Source organism: Eulemur rufifrons, chromosome 28 (assembly GCF_041146395.1).
Source record: "Eulemur rufifrons isolate Redbay chromosome 28, OSU_ERuf_1, whole genome shotgun sequence".
Lineage (NCBI taxonomy): Eukaryota > Metazoa > Chordata > Mammalia > Primates > Lemuridae > Eulemur > Eulemur rufifrons.
In genome coordinates, this window is record NC_091010.1 from 42,551,783 (window position 1) to 42,573,966 (window position 22,184).

General features: G+C 41.4%; 1 protein-coding gene across 1 annotated transcript in view; it reads left to right on the plus strand.

Annotated features, from left to right (window-relative positions):
• The window catches only part of PLCE1 (phospholipase C epsilon 1), a 252,787-nt gene that overhangs the window by 111,621 nt on the left and 118,982 nt on the right, over positions 1–22,184 (plus strand). Inside the window, exon 3 of the mRNA XM_069460026.1 lies at positions 11,415–11,731. Within this exon, the coding sequence (XP_069316127.1) occupies positions 11,415–11,731 (317 nt within the window). The remainder of the gene's footprint in view (positions 1–11,414; positions 11,732–22,184) is intronic.

The window sequence follows — 22,184 nt, forward strand, 5'->3', positions numbered from 1 at the left end:
ATGGGCACACTAATGGCCCTGTCTTAAGCATTACAAAAACTATCCATGTAACAAAAACATTTGTACCCCCTTAATGTTTTGAAATAAAATTTAAAAAATAATTTTTAAAAAGATATACAAATGGACAATTAGCATATGAGAAGATCTTCAACATCATTAATCACTAAGGATATGCAAATCAAAACCATAATAAGGCCAGGCACGGTGGCTCACGCCTGTAATCCTAGCACTCTGGGAGGCCGAGGCGGGTGGATCGCTCGAGGTCAGGAGTTCGAGACCAGCCTGAGCAAGAGCGAGACCCCGTCTCTACTAAAAATAGAAAGACATTATATGGACAACTAAAAATCTATATAGAAAAAATTAGCCGGGCATAGTGGCGCATGCCTGTAGTCCCAGCTACTCGGGAGGCTGAGGCAGTAGGATCGCTTAAGCCGAGGAGTCTGAGGTTGCTGTGAGCTAAGCTGACGCCACGGCACTCACTCTAGCCTGGGCAACAAAGTGAGACTCTGTCTCAACAACAAAAAAAAAAAAAAAAAAAAAAAAAACCATAATAAGATACTACTTCACACCCACTAGGGTGGAAAATGGTGTGGGGGGGAACAAGTGTTGGTGAGGATGAGGATGTGGAGAAAGTGGAGCCTTATACATTGCTGGTGGGAATGTAAATTGGTGCAACCACTGTGGGAAACAATTTGAGCATCCTCCAAATGCTAACATAGGAGTTACCATGTGACCCAAGAATCCTCTACTAGGTATATGCCCAAGAGAAAGGAAAACATACGTTCACACACAAATTTTAACCAAATGTTCATAACTGTATTATATATAATAGCCAAAAAATGTAAACAACCCAAATGTTCACCATCTGATGACTAAACAAAATGTGGTATATGCATACAATGGACTATGATTCTGTCATAAAAAGAAATGAAGTGCTGATACATGCTACAGCATTGATAAACCTTGAAATTATCATGCTAAGTAAAAGAAGCCAGTCACAAGGACCACATAGTCTATGATTCTGTTATATGAAATGTCCAGTATAAGCAAATCCATAGGGACAGAAAGTGGATTAGTGGTTGTCAGGGGCTAATGTGAGGTGGGAATAGGGGAGTGGAGTGACTGCTAACATGTATGGTGTTACATGTTTTGGGGGGTGATGCACATGTTCTAAATGATTATAGTAATGGTTACACAACTCTGCGAATATACTGAAAACCATTGAATTGCACACTTTAAAAACTAAATTTTATGGTATATGAATTATATCTCAATTTTAAAAGGAATGGACATAAATAGCTCAGCCATATTTTAGCACAAAAGGATTTTACTCTGAGACTGATTTGACATCCTGATGGGCTTTGCTGATAATGCCAAGCTAGACGGGATATTAATATTAAAAGAAAAACGGTTTCCTCTATACTCACAACACTTTTGACACCAAATGTGTGGGGTTTTTCTACAAAAACAACTGATTGTCCAACTCTCCCAACACCAGCTGGATGTCCTATAATTCAGTTCTGGCACTTTCTATGTGGCGTTCAGCTGCCACGGGTTAGGTACGGAATCAGTCCTGCAGGACTGCTCCCACTTTAGACACCAGTCACAAGCCCTGGGCCTGGGGTGCTTCTGACCAAACTGGCTACACAGCAGGGGTTCCCATAACCGCCCCCCCTCAGTTTTGATTACCTGCTCCAATGGCTCACAGAACTCAGGGAACACTTTACTTACATTTACCAGTTTGTTACAAAGGATACAGATGAAGAGGTTCGCAGGGCAAGGGGTGGGCAAGGAGGTAAGGAGCTTCCACACCCTCTCTGGGTGCTCCACCTTCCATGTGTTCATCTGCCCAGAAGCTCTAGGACCCTTGTGGTTTAGGGAACTGCATCCCCTGGGCAGGATAGATTATTAACTCAATCTCAGCCCCTTTCCCCTCCCCAGAGGATGGAGGGGTAGGCCCAAAAGTTCCAAGCTTCTAATCATGGTTTGGTCTTTCTGGTGACCAGCCCCCATCCTGAAGCTGCCATCCAGGAGCCAACCAAAAGTCACCTCATTAGAACAAAAGACACTCCTGTCACCCAGGAAACTCCAACAACTCTGTGTCAGGAACTGAGGTCAAAGACCAATTGTTAGAACAAAAGATGCTCCTAGCATCCCTATCACTCTGGAAATTACAAGGGTTATAGGAGCTCTCTGTCAGGAGCTGTGGGCAGAGACTATCTATGTATCTATCTATCTATATTATTTTATTATGTCACAACTGTTCTCTTCATAGAGGGAAGAGCTGCAGAGTTAAGAACAGCAGTTTTTTTTTTGTTTTTTGGGGGGGTTAATTGAGGGATCCATTATTACAGTGTGTGGCAAGACGATTGTGGGCATTTCTTTTTATATGAGTAGATGTGATCTTTAAAAAATTTTTTATTATGGTGGGCACCACACCAGAGGGTGCAAGTTGCAGGTTATAAAAATAAAGCAAAAGTTTCCATAGCCTGAAATGGTTTGATATATGACTAGGTCTCCTCATCTGGCTTCTAAGATGACAGGCCCCAGAATTCCTTCTTCCTCTTTCAAATGATGAGTTAATGGTGATGATAAAATGGCTAACATTGAGAGCTGAATATGTAGTAAACATGTACGTGCATTTTCTCATTTTAACTTTCCCATCATCACTATGACATAGTTGTTTAGAACATGCCCAAGGTCAGGCAGCAAGTCGGTCACTGAGCTGGGCTTAGACCTCACATCTGAGTGACTCCCAGAACTTCACTCACGACCATTGGGCTTTACTCTTCACTTCGTTGTTTTCTGTTCTGGGGTAGCTTCTGCCCTGGAGTTTACAGCACCTGAGATTCTAACCACGCCATGTAAGGGAGGCCATGGCGTGGAAAGAGTGCCCTGGACTGGGTTTCAGGGGCCCTGAATTCTAGTCCAGCTTTGCCACCAATCAGCTCCATGACCCTGGGCTAGAAGTGTGACCTCTCGGAGGCATGGGTTTCTGATCTGTGAAATGGGGGAAATTCGTCCCAGCTATCCCTGTAGTTCCTTCCAGCTCGAACATTCAGCTCCAGTCCTGCCTCACTTACTGTCTGATTGTCAGTTGTGTACAGTGTCTAAAAGGCAAAAGACCTTTGAGTCGGTGTAGGGCGGTGATTTCGGGAGGCTGGGCTTTGGTGTCGGACTGATGTGTACTGGTTCGATCACTAATCTCACTGTAATGTTGAGCCAGGTCCTTAACCTGTGTCCCCGTCTGCTAATGGGAGTAAAAACAGCATGGGGTGCTGGGCCATCTGCAGAGAGGGGTTGAAGGACCAAGTGAGATCTCTGTAGAGAGCTTAGTGCAATTCCTGACACATAGTAAGTACTGGAATGGTTACTATATATTATTTAATAATATTACAATTTATTTATGAGTACTAATATTGACTGTAATAAAATAGAGACACAGAATCCCTTCAGGATAATTAGTGTCTGTTTAAATAGCTCAGCCACTCTGGAGCTCAGGTGGCCTGCTTGGGCTCAGTTCTAGAACGATCCGTATCTACTGGGTCAGCCATACCTCAGGACGGTGCCGCTGGGTAAAGATCACCACTAATAACACTCCAGAGTTCCCCTCCTGTTAACTTTGAGTTAATAATGCCATTTTCCACTTTACAGGACAATACATTATTACAGCTTACCATATGCATTTTGGCTCAATTTTTTTTTTTTTTTTTGCCCAGTGTAATCTGAAATAGATAAGCCATCAGTGAGAAATAACTGATAAAAGTTAGTTAATGTGATATAAAAAGAACAGATGAGAAAATACTGCTCCCTGGAAATTTCCCAGTATGGGTAGGGAATTTCTCTCTTTCAATGTTATTAATAAGCACATGTAAAGATATATTTACAAGATTGTTTATCACAGTGTTATTTATAATGTTAAAAATGTAAACATAACAAGAGCCATTAAAAGTCAAATATTATCAGACTAGTTTTAGAGTTGGGGAAATGTGCACTGTAAAGTTTGTTTTTTTTAAATTAGAAAAAAAAAGTGTTCTTTGATCCTAATTTTATAAACACTGTGTGTATTTATAGGAAAAATATGAAATGCTACAACAAACAGAAGAGATTATCTCTGGGCACAGGATTATTGATTATTCTAATTTTCTTCTTTATACTTTATAATTTCTACATTTTCATAGTGAGTGCATATTTCTTTGGAAATCAGGGGGAAAAGTTGTTTTTTTGTAATGAGAACTCTGTCGGATTTTTTTTCTACTCTGAGGTTCTGTCTGGTAGATTATTATATCTGAGTACATCTTAACTCTTAGTCTAGGCGTATTGGTTTTTTTCTTTTTCAAATACTGACTTAGAAATAATATGCTTCATTGGTTTTGTGAATTCATCTTTTCCACCTAATGTTGAAGACAAGACAGACGTGTTTCTTGCAAGATTGATTTTGTTACTTTGAAAACCAATAACAGATAATGAGGTAAAATATCAAATTAACTAACCTTTTGCTATACCCATCACTTCCCTGTTGAAAGCAATTTTCAGCTCTGCCTGACATTTAGTATTTTTAAGCCAACTCTGAATCATTTATAAAAAGAAATCAGTTTCCTTCTTGCTCTCTTATTTTATATGATTAGAATTGTACAATTGAAAATTTGATTTTTTAAAAGTTACTATCTACAAAATTAATTTAAATCAAAAGAAAATGGACAGAGTAAATATCATAAGTTTTTCCTACTTTTTTTTCTAATTATAACTTAAAGAAACTTTTAAAAAATAATATTGCAATATTTATTGGGGAAAAAAAATGAACAGCCAAAATGCTGAACCAGTTTTTTGAGCATGAGGGGAGACTGAGGTTTTGTTCTCTGGGTGAATTTTTTTCAGATATCATTTTGGTCTATTTTTAAGATTATTGTTAAATGTGCATTATAAACAAGTTAAGCAAAACAGAACTGTTTGATATAGGAACACTGTTATTAGTTTGGTATGTACTAGACAGACATGCAAACATGTTACCTACATTTATAGAATTTGTTTTTCCTCTAGTAGGATCATATTCCATTGTTCTAAACTTGCTTTTTTCACCTAAACTTTTTATGAAAAAAGTTCGATTTCAGTACATATAAATTTACCTCACTTTGGCTATATTTTTATAAGAATTTCTGTTGGGTGATAATATCCTAGAAGTGGAATTGCTAGGACAAAGGATATGCGTGCTTAAAATTTTGTTTTGCCTTGCAACAAAGCTTGTGCCCATTTCACCACCACCCACAGAGAATGGGAATGAAAGATACAGTTTCAGAAGCAGAGCCACATGGAAATTGTCCCAGGTTTTGATAGGATATAATTTAAAGTCGTGTTTAGCAGGTTGCTCAGCTGGCTTGGGGAGGGGGTGCCTTCTAAAGTCAGATTCCTATGAAGTATAATCCTGGCTAATTCTTCAATTTCACGCCCTACCCAGAAGAGAAAAGAGCTCTCTCTCTGTGTGTGTGTGTGTGTGTGTGAGAGAGAGAGAGAGAGAGAGAGAATGACTTGGGGAAATCAGGGCAATGCATCTCCTCTGCAGAAGATCCCTCAATGCTGAGTATAATAGATTTTTGGAGTCACGGTTGGATTTAAATTCCAGCCCCATCTCTCAGTAGCAGGGTGTCTTTAGGCAAATTGCTTAACCACTCTAACCTCTATTTTATCATCTATGGAAAGGGGATAATCACACCCACCTTATAGGGCTCTTTGTGAGAATTAAATGCATTACTTAATGATAGTAAATGATGGGGAGCAAGGGCTATGTTATTGGCTATTGTTGAGATGCCAGAAGAGGATTAGGATGAACAAGCCAAGAGCATCCTGGAGGGTAAAGTTTTGACCACTTTTGCAGAAAAACTTGAGGAAATCACAACATTCTAGTTGAAATTAAATACGTGCTATGTAACAGTGCACCTTCCCCACCCACATTCCGGAGCCCCCTTCTGATTTTCAGTATAGCACTTTTATCACCTTCCAATATGCATCATGACTCATTTGTTATGTTTGTTGTTTATTGTGTCCTCTCCTACGATGTTCTATATGAACAGGGCTCTGTTTTTGTTCACTAAATCCCAGCATCAGTGTAGCCTGAAACAAAGCCTGGCACATAGTAGGCACTCAATAAATGAATGAATGAATTCCTTCTTAGAGTTTCTTAAACCCATTTAGATGCATCAGCAGCTAATAAGGCCGGCTCCTGGACACGGGGCACGCCCAAAATAACTCAGGCTCAGCTTGGGGTAATGCTGGGTACTGGGCCAGGAGCCAGAATCTTCAGGTTCTCTCAGCTTTTGCCAATTCCAGGGCTGACCACGCACAAGCTGGATTCTTGGGCAAGTCCCATAACAACTTAACTCTAGCTTCATAAAAAAAAAAAAATAAGATTATCAATTCCTACCTGTCATGACTGTCTCACATTATGCAGAGATTATGTGAGATAATTTTGTAAACTCTAGATTTTCGTAGGAAGCATAGCAAGAAAGACCAAATGCTTTTACTTTTGATAAGGACCAAAAGCAAAAAGAGAAATAAATGGAAAGTGGCAAGTTTTGCTGGACTGCAGTCCAACCCCAAGGCTCCTGGGTGGGATCAGGATCTGAACAAGCATTTTTTAAAAAAGAAAACTAACCCTGGGGGAGGGATTGCCCAAAGGCACTGTACCCCAGGGCATTAGGTGAACAATTATTAAGAAGAAATGCTCACCAAGTTTAGAGGCTTATCCCTTGGCCCTGCCTGGGTATTTCTGGGCTGCACTATTCATGGACAGCCTCTGGGAATGGCAGCTTATAGACATGGTCAGGGGCTGGCGATCACCAGGAAGGAGGGAAGAAGGGGAGGGAGCCAGGGAAGGAAGGAGAGGTTGCTGGGGTGACAGGAGGGCTGGTGGGGGTGCTCGAGCTTCTCAGAGCAGCGTCCCTCAAGCAAAGACTTGGCCTGGGATTCTCCTCACTCGAGGTGGGGTGATGCCTAGATCCACCCCAGACCAAAAGTCTAGGATGCATATATATTTTGATCCTCCCATCATCCTTTGTTCTTCATGAGCCGCCCCTTTCTCTAGTGCTGTACAGAAAGTAAAGCTTCCTTCCTGGTTTTCTACAGTGATGCTCCCTCTGTCTTAATGTAGGCTTCGGCAGTGGGGAATAACTTACAGTTCCCTGAGTAAGCCACAGGTCTCTCACCTTAGATCCTTACATAGGATTCCGGCAACGTGGAGGCTGAAGCCCTTCTTGGAACCATCAATCTCACAAACTCCTCAGGCCCCATTTTCCCCATGGAGAAGTGCCGAGTATGATGGGAAACATTTTGAAGAGACTGTAATTCCCACATAAATGGTACAGACACAGTCAACAAGGTTGAGAGGGGCTACTGTGTGCTATGATACTGCATTCCATTCATGGGGATTATTAAAGGCTTCAAGAAGTCCTGCAGTTAAAAATGAAAAAAAAAAAAAAAAAAAAAAAAGGCCTGTTTAACCCAGTATTTCCCTAAGTTATTAACCAAGAAATCATGCTTTGCATAAATTCAGTGTCATACACTTTGGAGGATCCTGATTTAAATACTGATGGGAAGGAAAGGAGAGGGCACTGGTGAGTTTCTGTGTGCTACACCATCATGTACCTGTAATGTCGTGGTTGAAGCGATAGCTCCAGGCTGACCAAAGAAGGGAACTGTCCACCCTCTGGGTCAAATCCTTACCTTTGCAGTTTAAAGAGGTCATTTTATCAGATCACTCCAAGTAAACCAGAATAGGAATTGATTTATTCTAAGTAAAACCACTTGAGATGCATCTATAAACCAGAATGCCAGTGTGGCAAGACCTCGAGTGACCGAGAACATGAGCTCTGGAGTCAAATAGATGCTGCTGAAATCCCAGCTCTCTGACGTACTATTTAAGTGACCTTATGTGATCATGAATAGTTCTCTCATGAATAAAATATGGATAATAACACTGTCTATCTCCTGAATTAATCCATATAAAGCACTTTGTACAGGAAGCTTTTATTTGAGCAGAGAATCAGAATTTGAAGTTACTATGTTTCATGGCAAATACTTCTAGGCTGTAATAGTATCCAGAGAGATAGCGCTGTTCTGCTGTAGAATAACTACTGAGACCATGGGGCTGAGAGCAAACAGTGACCGTAAGTGAGGTGGATAATTTTATTTCTAAAAATGCTTTCACAAGAGAAAAACTATGGTGTCCAGTGGGCTTTACAAACTTTGCTGCAGGGATGACGAGTAAAGATCAGGGTCCTAGAACTACTAGGTCTTCAATCCATTGTGGAGTAGCCCATGTTGCAGAGAGGAAGGCCTTGGGATGATCTACAGCTGAGCACTGGGACAATGTGGCATGTGAAGAGGAGAGAGGAGATAATAAGGAGAGCTCAGCAAGGGCAAGAGACAGTGGGAAATATTTTTAACAGCTGCTAAAAGTGTGGAACTTGGGGGACAGAAGATTCCGTCCCAAGAAGACTTCTAGGATGCTTCTTTGTGGTGCATGATATAAAATCCCTGAGTAATACTGCTTTACAGAAACCTACATGAAAGGTCTACATTATGTTTCCAGGTTTCTTGAATTAGATTTGTGTTTCCTTTGAGTGTGATGTCATGCTTATACTGAGACACATGGGGCCACTAGATTTATTAGGGTTACACTGAACAGGTTTCTTTTTCTTCTTTTATTTAATTTTTTTAGGTCTCCTTTATTGATGTTTTCCACCAATCACTAGACTTGTCATTCATTGTAATAGCACATGATTTATATATCAGGATATATTGCAGTTCCCAGTATATTATCTTACATTATTTACATATCATTACATTATCTCTTCTCTTACATATTAGGGAAGTGGCTATTGCATAAGATTTGGGAGTTACTTTTATGTCCTCTGCAGAGTGCTGTAGTTTGAGATCATGTCTTAGAGTTGGTTATTTCTGAGGAGAGTACCTATATGTGGCTAACTCCACTATGTATAAATTCTCAGTGGATATATCTAGATACCTAAAAACTCCTGTCATCAGGCCACATTCTGACTCAATTTTCAGGAAATCTAGTTACTTTCTAAACTTTTCAGAAAGTTGGAGAGTGAGGCCACGTAGACTGAATTTGAGCATCTGCCTGATTTTTATATTTTTTTCAAATATGAGCTTAGAAAGAACCAAATATAATCTGGTAGTCCCCGCTTTTTTGCTGCAGTAGATTTTTGGTAGTTTGGTCCAAAAGATGGATTAAAATGTGTAGAATCAATTCCTTACTTAATCGCTTGCCTTTCACAGTCAAAGAGAAGTGATCATTTGGACACTGTGGATTTTACAGGGAGACAAAACAGAAAGTTTTGCCTGGAGCATGTTTAAGATAAGTCTAGAATCGCATCACTGGAGAGCAATGTTGTTCAAACTTTAAAGCTTTCTCTTAACAATACTTTTAGATTGTCACTGAAAGCATTCTTCCAAAAGGGGAACAACTCAATTAAATAGCAAATAGCATCCAGAACTTTCCCTGGGCTATCCTCCAGAGGCAGTTGGGTTGCTTAGAAGGGGATGATGAGTTGAGGTGAGAACATCAGAGCCCAGACCATCAACAGAGATGCTGTGATCAAAGAACCAGAATCTCCCAGGATGGACCTGGTTTCCATTTTTCTGTGGTTTTGTTAATTTGGACAGACCCGGTGGCCTGGTTTTTGATCCGAAGATATAGTCGCCACATTTACAGAGGAAGGGGCCAGGCTCTGGGGTCTACCCTGCAGAGAAGGCACATACTAAAGTGGATGGTAGTGAGGGTTTGCAGTGTAAAGGAGAAGGGAAGTCCTATTTGTTTGTTTTTAAGAATAAAGGAAATCAAACATTTGGTTAGGCAAGTAAGTCAGCGGGAAAAAGGGATTGAAGGTGGTGATAACAACTGATGCGAGTTCTAGAGGAGACAAGAGTAGATCTAATCACAAACCTAGGTGGGCCTTGGAGAGGAGAAGGCACATGTCATTCTCAGAGAAGAAGGACAAGGCGGAAGAAATACAAGGCATTTGAATTGAGGGAGTTCCTGGCACGTGGCCTTAATTGTTTCTAAGTTAAGAAACAATTGAACAACTGTGGGGAAAGAAAAGGGTATTTGGAAGTGTGGGAAGAATAGGAAAGCTACACTGCCAAGGAAAAGAGGACCGTTGAGTTGTTTTGGGAAAAATAAATAACTTCATGTCAAGTTTAAAGCCGCCCCGAGGGCCTAGCTGAAGTTAGATAACAGGAATTAGCAATAGCCCCATCACTCAGTAGCATAATTGTTGGTGTCATTATATAGTGGCCCAGAAGCTGAGGAAATGAATGGATGGTTGAGTTTGCCCGGGTTGAGGACTGGGAAGTGCATGTGGTGGGAAGTCAGGGTGACTCGTGAGGGAATCTTTAGCTGCTGGGTGCCATGGTAAAGTGCTGACCACAGCACTAGACCAATGTCAAGGCACTAGAAGTTTGCTGAGGACAGAGGAGATGATAATTCCAAAATTTTCTGCCATGGAGATTAAAAAAGAGTCACGGAATACTGATATATGAAGGTTAAGGAAGGCATCCTTATGAACTTTGCTGTTGTCCAGAGTCCAGGCTGGATGACAAGTGTCTCAAAGGAAGACAATGAATTATAGGCAGGAAGTTGGGAGGCAGCTTGGGAGGGTGTCAAAATAAAGAGAAGGCGTGTATGGCATCTCTAATTAAGGGGATCATTATGAGCCCAGGAATCCCTTCCTTTGGTACTTCTATCTCATCCCTCTGCCACCTTCTCTCCTACATCCCTCTGCCAACTTCTTGCTACCAGCTGTGGACCAGGGAGTAAGATTTATTTATTGAGATACATCTCCTTATTACCTGTTCCTTCCTTACTTTTATAGGTAGTTCTGTTCTTGCAGATAGATCTCAGTGAAATCAAATTCTTTGAAGGTGGAGAGTTGGCAGAGCATACCATGACGTTTTGAAACCTGGTGTGTAGTGGGTCCCTGAGTCCCCAGGTCCCTGCATGTGTGCTTCGCTACCCCACCACCTTCTGTCCTCTTACCTTTTAGTTGGCTATGCCCACACCCACCCTCATCTCTTTTCATGGTTAGCAAAGGAGGATAAGGAAGCACAAGGTACCCTACAAAGTGTCATAGTGAACTGATTGGGCAAGATGTGCTAGATTAACGCTATTTCTGAAAATGGAAAACCAAGCTCCTCCCCCTGCCCTGCCTCACTGGGAGGCAGAAAGACAGGACAGCTATCAGAAAGGTCTCCATGTCAAGAAGGATAGTATAGAACTATTAACCAAGCAAAGGATTTGGTTAAGGAACCTAGAAGATTTTGAATGGCTCTCGAGTAAATATCTGTTGTAGGAGATAACCAACCTTGGTGTCACCATGACTTTTGTTGCTTTATTTCAGAGCGCCAACCAGGAACCTCTATGGCCAATTCCAACACCCTCCCTTCAAGTTCAGCTGGGATCAGCAAGGAACTGATTGACCTGCAGCCCCTCATCCAGTTCCCAGAGGAAGTCGCCAGCATCCTGACAGAGCAGGAGCAGAATATTTACCGGAGGGTCCTGCCGGTGGACTACCTTTGCTTCTTAACCCAGAACTTGGGCACTCCGGAGTGCCAGAGGTCCCTGCCCTGCCTCAAAGCATCCATCTCAGCATCAATCCTTACTGCTCAGAATGGAGAGCACAATGCCCTTGAAGATCTTGTGATGAGATTTAATGAGGTAAGAAACCACTTTTGGATGTCTTGGTATTTGAATGGCCAGTAAGTGATTTTTAATCTTATTCCTCATTTTAGGTTTGTCTGTTGCCAATATCTCATCTGCCTCTCTGTCTTGCCACTTCCGTGATGGCTGTTTTTCTTTCCAGGCAATGAGTCAGACGCCACATTGTCGTCCCCTCTCACTGCACCCCAACCTGCCCTTAAGCCTAATTGATCTTATCTCTACTCCATATCATCACCAAGTCCACCAATCCTTCTCCCTTTGGACAACCAAACTTTCAATGCCCAGTCCCCCTCCCCAGCCCACACCCTTGTTCCCAGAGGTACTTTTAACACTGGATGTCTCAGTTTTGAGTTTTGACAGCAGGATCCCTGGCCACATCCATCTAGCAGCTCACTTTGCAGCCTCCATAACTTGCCCGTCAGGACCCTCATGGTGGTTGTGAATGTCCATGACCACGATAAGGCCCAGTGAATGCAGAAAGTGTCTGAGGCTGAGCTCAAGCAGTTCTGTCTGGACATGTCCTGAGCAGCAGCATTCCTCAAAGAGAAATCTGTTATCCATAGGAATAGCTGGTATCCACCAGCACTGTTGTGCTAACCATTTAGCATGTACCACTTATCTGCTCCTCACAACAACCTTAGGAGGCAGATACTGTCATTAGCCCCATCTTACCAATGAGAAACAGAGGTACACAGAGATGAAGTCATCTGGCCAAGGTTGCATAAGTGGTAGGTGGCAATTGTGAGATACTAACTCACATAGGCCCCCAGAGTGGGTTTTGAACCACTGCTGTATCTTGCATTTCACCTGCAACAGGATCGTGTTAGAGGGTGGGGTAGGGTGCCTGTCAAAACCAAAGATTCCTAGTCCTACCCCAAACCAAGTAAGACTGAATCTCTGGTAGTCCACGTGAGAGCTTGCAAACCTCGCTGCCCCAAAGTTGTTTTGTAAAATAAATCTCCTGATGTTCTTGATTTTCCTTACTGATAAAAATGGAGTGGAAAATGAAAGTTCCAGTAACTTAAGTGATTTTACTGTATTTCATGAATTATTCTAAACATCCAGATCTACTTAACTCTCATATCCTTACGAACTTATTCTTGTCTTTTTTCTTTTTTTTAATTTAACCTGAACTTAAAAGTGAATTACCAGAACTTGTAAAATCTAATTTTAAAATAGACTTGGATTTCTTCCATTCACTGCCATAACCTTGGGAATCAAAGATGCATCAGTGATTTCACTAATTCAGAGTTAGTGATGATATGACCCACAGCTGGGTTGAGGCACGCTTTGGACTATCTCTGAAAATAGTTTAGCTAAGCAACTTGAGAACATAAACAAAATTTCTGGGAAAACACTTAAACTACTTAAGAGAACAGTCTGTTTTCAAGTATTCTCGAGCATCTATTTTCATACAAATTATGGGTATACCGATTAAAAAACCACTCTTATATAGTCATTCCAGGCAGGTCCCAAATGATCTGCACTGGGCAATACTAGGATAGCTAAATTCTAGTTGCTTTATATACCTTAAGGTAGAAAAGTTGCATCATATCAAAAGAGAATTATTAAATTCACATTTTCACCTATTTAAAATGGCCTTGCCTCCTAACTAGCATGGCTTTACATATTGTAAAGAAAAGCAAGGAAAGTAGCTTGCATTTATTTAATAGATGCTTTGGACTGGACATTTTCATATTTTTAAATCCCATTTAATCCTTATGACAGTTGTCATTATCCCTGTCCTACAGATAAAGAAAGTGAAGCTTAGACAACAAAATGAATAATGATAGTGTTAGATTATGACCCATAGAGTAAAATAAATATTTTTTTAGTCCATACTGATATAAAGAAATCAATGTGGTGGGGCAAGGGGTAGGTACAGCTCTATTTACAGAAGAATTCCAATTAATAAATGTAGAAGAAATGAGGGAAATAGAAAATCATCATTAGAACACCACAGTAGTAATTGTTGCAGGCAAGAACCACTGATGAATTCTAAAATTATTGGGCAAAATAAGTATGATGAGAAATAGTATATTTGCATAGTGTCAAAGCATCTCACCGCAAGATAGTTATTAATTACAAAGGGAAAATAGAACAATGGAGAAACCCAGTAGACACTGCCTTAACCAAGCGATCAGGGTTAATAAGACATATCAACGTGCACCTCCTCATAGGATGCCCTGAGAAGGGCATGACTTCATCTCTGTGGTATTCTTGCCAAAAGTGCATAACCTAAATCTAATAATGAAAAAAAATCAGGCGACCCCAAATCGAAGGACATTCTACTCTTCGAAAGTGTCAAGGTCATGAAAGGTAAGAAAAAACTAAGGAACTGTCAAAGACTAGAGGAGACAAGGAGACATGACGACTAAATGCAAGGTAGGATCCTATTGGATCCTAGACTAGAAAAAAGACATTGATGGAAAAACTGGGGAAACTCCAACAAGGTTTGTAGTTCAGTTAGTATTACTGTATTGATGTTAATTTCCTGATTTTGACAATTGTACTATGATTACGAAAGATGTTAACATTAGGGAAAGCTGGGTGAAGGGTATACGGGAACTTTTTGCACCATTTTTGGCAACTTTTCTGTAAATCTAAAATTACTTCAAAATAAAAAGTTAAAAAAAAAAACAAACCAATGAGCTCAGAGAGGTTGAGTCATTTATCCAAAGTCACACGGTAGCTAACTGAGTATCAGAATCCAGATCTATCTGAGTTCAAAATCTATCTCTTCTCACCCAACTGCCTCTCTACTTATTAAATTATCAAGTTCAAGTTTGCTGTAAAACCAGAATTGCAAATTTAGAATTTAATTAGCTTTGGGTCTCCTCTTCCTCTTCCCTCTGTCTGTTTCTACTTTTCTTAATCTTCTGTGCATCTATGCTTTTTCTACTCCTTTCTGTTTCTATTTTTACTCAGTTTCCTGTTATCTAGACTTATGCCATCACTCCATCATTCTTTCAGTTGTTCACTCCAGACGTAGTCACTGAGCACCTATTATGCTCTAGCCTTCTTTTCTCTTTTCCATTGGTGCCAAACATAGTTTTAAAAAATAAGAAATGAGCAATATATGATGAAAGTTGACAACATTATTAGTCCATGGTTTGGTTCTGTAAAAATTGCATACACAAAATAAATGCGCTTTTCTCAGTGGAAGGAAGATGTATATTCCTTGGAACAGTACGGGATCTTACAGACGAGAAAGAGAACGCTGGCTCCACTGCAGGAGTGCAACTCACTTAAGGGAGAAGTGAATGCATTTACTTGTGCATTCAGTTAACATTATTCAACACTTCGTAGAAGCGGGGCACTGTGATGGGTATGTACTAAGGAAAGTAAATAACAGCCTGCAGCTGCCAGAAGCTACCAGGCATGGACACAAATAACTACCAAAAAGGCAGAAAGTAAGTGCAGTGGGATTGGCACCGACAGTGTGGGCTAAGGTGTCCAGGTGGGTGAGCAGAGCTTATTCTGCTGAGCTCTGGAGTTTGGGACTGGGCTCTGAGGGATGGAAGGGATAGAAGGGGACGATCACAGGGAGGAGAAGACAGTCCAGACAAGAGAACAATCAAACAGTTTTTGTCTTGACCAACACCATGGTTTAGGGAGGCAGCTTGTTCCTGATTGCCAGCAGAACATGCTTTTGAACTAGAAGTTTCCGTATTCTAACAGCTCTCTGCACAATGACTTAACTGTATCGTGGGGAAAGGGAAGAAAATTTCCTGAGTTCTTTCGGGCAATGTTGCATCATGTTTGTTCTTAGGAAAGTATGGTTAAAATGCAATTCAAACTATGACCATGACATAACTGAAAAGGTTTAGCATACATTACAGAAGGCCAGGAGATAAATCATTTAAAATCAGTTTGGATTGTGGCTTAGAAGCAATGTTTCTCCCCATTCCCCCCTTCTCCAGCCCTACTAGGCTGTGGTGTGCATTAGAGAAGCTTCTTAAAGGTAGTTTCTCTTTATCCTTGAAAAAAACCAGAGGCGTGTGCAAGGAGTCAATCCTCAAGCAGGTGGTAGTCAGGATCTGTGCTGGGGATGGGCTTCGCTTGGTTTGAGAGACGGATCTTCCTGAACCCTCTTAATCTGGACCTCTCTCTAGGCATATTCTTGACCGAAAGCTCCAGACAGCCAGAGTTCTCTCTCTCCTTTCAGGGTGAGCAGCCTCACTGCCTGGCCACCCACAGTCTCTTGTTTTGACATTCAGAAATGATATTGTTCTCTTTTCCCCTCCTTTTCCTCCTCCTTATACCGCTAGCCCACATTCCTTTTGTTCTTACTTTTTTAAATTCCACTTAGAATAAATTCCCAAGCCATTTATCTTTTCTAGGAGAGACTGAAAGGCATTTATTGTAGATCATTTGCCAAAGAGATTATGCACTTTAGCACACGCAGCAGAGAAGAGATGAGAGGCAGATAGAGGTTGAGGTGCATCTCTCCCCTTTTTTCTCAAGAAGCACCGTCCATGGTAAAACGTGGAGTGAGCGGGGAGGATTCTTAAATCACAGTTCCGAGTCACTGGTTCTCAGACTTCCTGCCTCCTGAGCGGGGAGGATTCTTAAATCACAGTTCCGAGTCACTGGTTCTCAGACTTCCTGCCTCCTCAGTACGGCCTTGCTCTCATCTTGTTGTTCATCCAGGGATGATCTTGGGGTTGGAACTCTTCATGGTCTGCATCCATAGCTGGTCCTCGGGATCTATCACCCAAGTCAACTTGTGACTCTGTAACCTGTCGCTGCCCACACCACTGCCAGGTGCTCTTTTGTTTAACAGACATTTGATATCTCTGGCTGGGAAGTGATTTTCAAGGGGCCATAGCAGGTTCACTTTTTCCTACGTCCTCAGAGGGCAATTTTTACTTGTCAGGTGGTTCTTGGCAAGACCATTCATCTGGGCTCTCCTTTGGGACCAGCTGGTCCAAGGGCAGGTCATGAGCCTGGATTGAGGCCCACAGCTACACTGGGACCCCAGCAGCCTCTGCAGGGCTTCCACCTGGCTATGTGCCCCAGGTGTCTTTTCCCCTCCCCGCTTCTGTGTGGTCAATCTGAGCATTCATCCACCGGCTTCCCTCAGCCTCACAAACTTGGGCAGCCCAAAGTGACATTCAGTTGTCACTTGTTCCTTCCATCTGGTAGGTTTCACCAGATGCTGATTCAACAGTTTGAAGGCCACCTCCTCTAAGAATGTCAAGGTGCAGCTTAACTCCCTGGGACAGAATGGTAAGAATAAATAAATTGTCTGGCTAGAGAAGAGCTGTTTGACCTAGGTACTTTAAGCTGGAATCCCTTATGTATACTTCATAAGTGATGACAGTCACTTTGGCAGATTCCAGCATCTAAAAGTCTGTCTGGTCATACATAGCTAAGGAAAGACCATTTCAGCACAGTAAGCAGAAAGCATGACTTATAATGACCTGGGGCAGGGCGGTGTCCTCATGTCCATGATGTGCCTTCACTTGAAATGCTTTAGAAAAAATATAGTTTTGAATTTGTATATTCAACCATGTTAAGAAAAGTTTCTGTCAAAGCTTTTCTCCCCTTTTATAAAAGCAGAGAGCCAAGCAAATCATCTGCTCAGGGCTGCGATACGAACTTTCTTCCTCAAATCTTAACACTCATGGGGTAAATTGCTGATAAAGCCCCCTCGGGAAGAGGGAAATTTCATATCACTTTGGAAGACCAAATGTCTCCTTGACAAAGCACATCTCCCTGGAAGCACCTCTCTGAGAGCAGATGTATTCTTGCCTGGGGATGTTTCAGTGCACATTTCTGGGGTAACAGATATTTTACTCCAGAAATTTCTGGACTAAAAAATACAGTAGGCAAATAAACCACACAGCCCTGCAGGGCAGCTTTCTAAGCAGAAGGTTATTTGTAGGTGGCGCATCTGTCCTGGAGCTGGTTGATGGTAAATCAGGTTTCGTGGTTCCTGGCAATCAGCACCCACAGGACCGTCCCCACCCACAGTAGCACTCAGTGCATGGCGGGGCTGAGAAATAGGAGGGGCGTGACAGTGCGTCATCACTCAGGCGCAGCCCTGGAGTCAGGCTGCCCCGCTAGGCTGATCCCCCATCCCCAGCTGTGTAACCTCAAGTCAACTATCTACTCCCTCATCTTTACATGGGTAGAGTGACTACCTGCCTCAAATGCTTTGTATGAGAGATGACAGGTGTAAAACCCTAAACAGAGGCCAAAGACACAACAATGGTTCCGTGTTAGTTAGCAAAAAACACTAAAATAACTGCATTTTCAGAATAACTAATGATAATAATTTTGTTATTATTATTATGATCACCCCCACTTAACAGAGGAGAAAACTGAGGTACAGAGAGACTCAGCGAATGACCTGTGGTTTCAGAGCTCGTATTTGAACCCAGGTGTCCTGGCTTCCAGAGCCAGTGTTCTTGGCTCATCTGCGGTGCTCTTGCTCTTGCATCAAAAGCTGAAGGAGGCTTTTTTCTTGAACTTGGTTCTCTTACTCTAACAGGTGGGGTTTAAATGTGGCCCCCCTCTCCAAAATTCAGATGTGGCCAATGGGATGGTGGTAAGAGGTGTGGCCTTTAAGAGTTGATTAGGCCATGAGGGCCCCTCCCTCATGAATGGGATTAAGGTCCTTATAAAAGAGGCTTCACACAGCATTCTGCTGCTTGCCCTTCTGCCGTCTGAGGACACAAAGTTTGAGGTCATCCCTTAGTGCAGATAACTGAAAATTGTTCAAAGTAAATTAAATAAATGTGTTGTGTTTACCCTCCCTCCCTCCCTCCCTCTCTTCCTCTTCTTTTTCTTTTTTCCTTCCTTTTAATTCTTTCTTCCTTCTTTCTGTATTTTTCTTTTCATTTTTGTCACAGTACTACAGTGGAGGACTTTGTTTTAAACCTTTAATATTCTAACTTTTGTTACTATGGTAGGCTATCTTAATTCTCTTAGCTCTCCTTCTAAAAGCTCACGTCATGACTCTAGGATTTGAGCACCCCAGAAAGATACTCACCAAACCCACTGACCTACTGGAGGCCTGTTTTATTCTGTTTAAAACAGGCATCAATTAATACTTCAATCCTGAGACTGGTAGAAATAGTAATGGATCCAGTGGAAATTAACAAATAGACAAATAAGAATTTTGACATATTTGAGCAGCTTTATTATTAGTAGTAGAAATAGTGAACTTGACCCAGAAGCAGTGCAGCAGCTCCTAACGCCCATGATCTTTGCTGTCAGGTCACTTAAATGACCCTGAACACTGTGGGAAAAACCAGGTAAGCTTAGAGACTGAGCCTCTTTCCAGAACTGCATTAACTGACCCTATTAGGATGTTTAATTCCGCTCTTTGAAATCTTAGAGGTCTTTGCTTCCCATGTAAGAACCAAGGAGGAATGTATTTATGCTTTGCTGAGGATCTGCATTTGCCCAAAAGATTTAAACATTCATAAATCCAACTGTCTTCTCAATGCCTCCCCTTGGCTTTTTTCATTCAACAAGACTTGGGGTTACAACCTATGTACTAACTACTGTTTTGTGCACTGGGGATACAGCACAGCTCAAGACAGACAAAGCCCTGCCTCACAGGGCTTACATTCTGTTAATCGTCATGTCTAAAAAGCATCTCAACTATGGCCAGAATAGACCTGTTGACTTCTCTCTCCCTGTTCACATACCACCAGTATATTCTCCACTCACCCCACGCAGCCATCCTCCCCATGTCAGCAGCTTCAACATCAACCCTGGTGCTCAGGCCAACAACCTAGGAGTCATCCTTGGTTTACCTGCTTTCCCCAAACCCCCAACATCTAAACCATCAGCAAGCCCATTTGCTCTACTTACAAATCACACCCTGAATTGGCCCACTCCTTAGCACTTCACCTGCTAAGCCAGGTTGGAGCCAGCCACCGTTGCACTCACCTCCAGTCCTGCTTCATGCTGACATACCCTATAATCCATTCTCCACCCAGCAGTCAAAGGGATCTTTTATCTCTCCTGCTGAGAGCCCCCAGTGGCTTCCCTTTGCATCTGAAATAAAATCCAAAATGACTAGACCCTGCGTGATTTTGCTCCTGCCTACTTCTCTAGCCACCCACCCTAGCCACGCAGACCTGCATTCTCTTCCCTGGACACACCGAGCTAGTTCTCCCCACACAGCCTCCAAAGTTGCTGTTCCCCCTGCCTGAGATCTTCTTCCCCTGGGTCATAGCACAGCTGCTGCCTTCTCTTGGTCACATCTTAGCCCAAAAGTCAGGGAAGCCATTGACTTGTTTTGTTTTGTTTTGTTTTTCTATCTCCTTAGACTAGAAACTTTTCTAACTTGTTCATTGCTGTATCTTTGGTTGTTTGCATAGTGGCAGCTATATGGGAGATGCTCAATAAATTAGCATTTAATGAATAATGCTAATTGGTATACACAATTATTCATTGAAATAGGTGCTGTTAGAAATACAAAGAAAAATGAGACATGGTCCTTTGTTCAAGGAATTTACAATCTAGTACAAGACAAAAAGACAAGACATTGAATAAAGATACACATGGAGGGAAAAAGGAATGCCAAGCATTAACTATTGTGTGAGAAGAACCATAGTTAAGGGAAAGAGAATGATTCTATCATTAAGTCCGAGTATGAGCCCAGGGTTCTGCCACTTACTATGGGACCCTGGGCACTTACCTGCTTTGTGTTTCTCATCTATAAAATGGGATAATTTTATCCCGTTTCAGCTTCTTATTTCCCATCTATAAAATGGGACAATTTTATCAACTGCACGTGGTTATGGAGACATTCAAGATAATGTACATAACATCACTGAGAACAGGATAGGTTCTCAATAAATGGTAACTAGTGTGGTTCATGCCTAATGAGAGACAAAGACTGCGCGTGCCGTGAGGGTTGAAGAAAGAGCAGTCGCACAAGCGCATCTCCCTTGAGGATGACCAAAGGCTTCAGGGCCTTGGAGGTTGGGAAGGCTCTTGCCAAGCACACTTAAGAGTTTTAGCATCAGTGAGGTTTTGGAGGAATGTCATGGACTCATATCATTCACCAAATGTAGGAATCTCTCCCTTGCAACTTCTTGCCCAGGTTTTGCTAAAAAACTTTAAAGATGGACTTCACTCTGTATCAACAAGCCTGTTATGATGACGGAGCTTGATTTGTTTTTAAAATTCTTCCTTGAACCATACTGAAATCTTCCTCCTCATAAATCCCACCTGTCAGTCCCTAGAGGAATAATACAAATTATGTCTTCCTCTAGTTTGGTTATCTTGAGGCTGGATAGTCTCTCTATCTTCAAAACTTACATTATTTTTTTGTATGTAAAAATGAGGCTCTATAATCTATTCTGAACAGCGTGACTCTCCCTTCTTGCAGTTGAATCATTCTGCTGCTCTTAATGCCTGATAAATTGATTACTTTTTTCTATCAGCTGCATCTAATTATTAGCCCAACTTATGGTCAACTAAAACCCTAGACTTTTAGCATACAAACAGCCATTAAGCTCATCTTTTCTATGTGCATAGGTTGTTTTGTTTGTTGTTTTCTCACACAAGCATAATATTTTATGTTTAAGGCTATTAAATTTTAATTTGGGGCATTCAAGCCTATCAAAATAATTTTGAATTTTAATTCATCTATGTATTGAATTAACTACCACCCCTAATTTTTTTCATATTCAGGTTTTATAAATATGTCTCATGTATATTTATTCAAATTGTTGGTAAAAATGTCAAACCAAATAGGAATGAATAGAAAGCCTATGGCACATCACTAGAGACTGTTCATTAGTTTGGCCTTGAACCATTAATACCCTCTTTGCAAAGTATTTCTAAGCTAGATGTGATTCTCCTTAACTCTACAATCATCCAACAAGTGTTTCTACATTTTGTCTCTAGGCATAACTTGAGATACTCTGTGAAATCACTTCCTAAAACCAAGACATAAGTTGATATGCAAGTCAAACTATCCTATCAAAAGGAAAGAAAAGATTTAGTTAGTTTGGCAATTAACAACTTGAGGATGTCTAATTTTTCTTCCATTTGTTTCTATGATGATGATGATGGAGAGATTAGTGATGGAGCTGCTGTTCATTCTGTGCCTCGCACTGGGTACTGTGTCAAACACTTTATATACCTAATCTCATTTAGCTTTCGCACAACCCTGAAAGGTAGGAATCATAGTTTTATTTTACAAATGAGGAAACTGAGATTGAGATTTGCCCAACCTTGCCCAACATTTGCCCAACATCACATAGCTACAAAGTGTCTAAGCCAAGATGAAACTTAGGCTTTTGTGACCCCAAAGTCCAAACTCTCTGATATATTACTGTACATATAATACTGCATCTAGTTACAAAATAGATATTTGTCGTGGGAAATACCATGATTAAAGAAATGGGGGAGGACTGGGTACAGTGGCTCACACCTGTAATCCCAGAACTCTGGGAGGCCGAGGTGGGAGGATTGC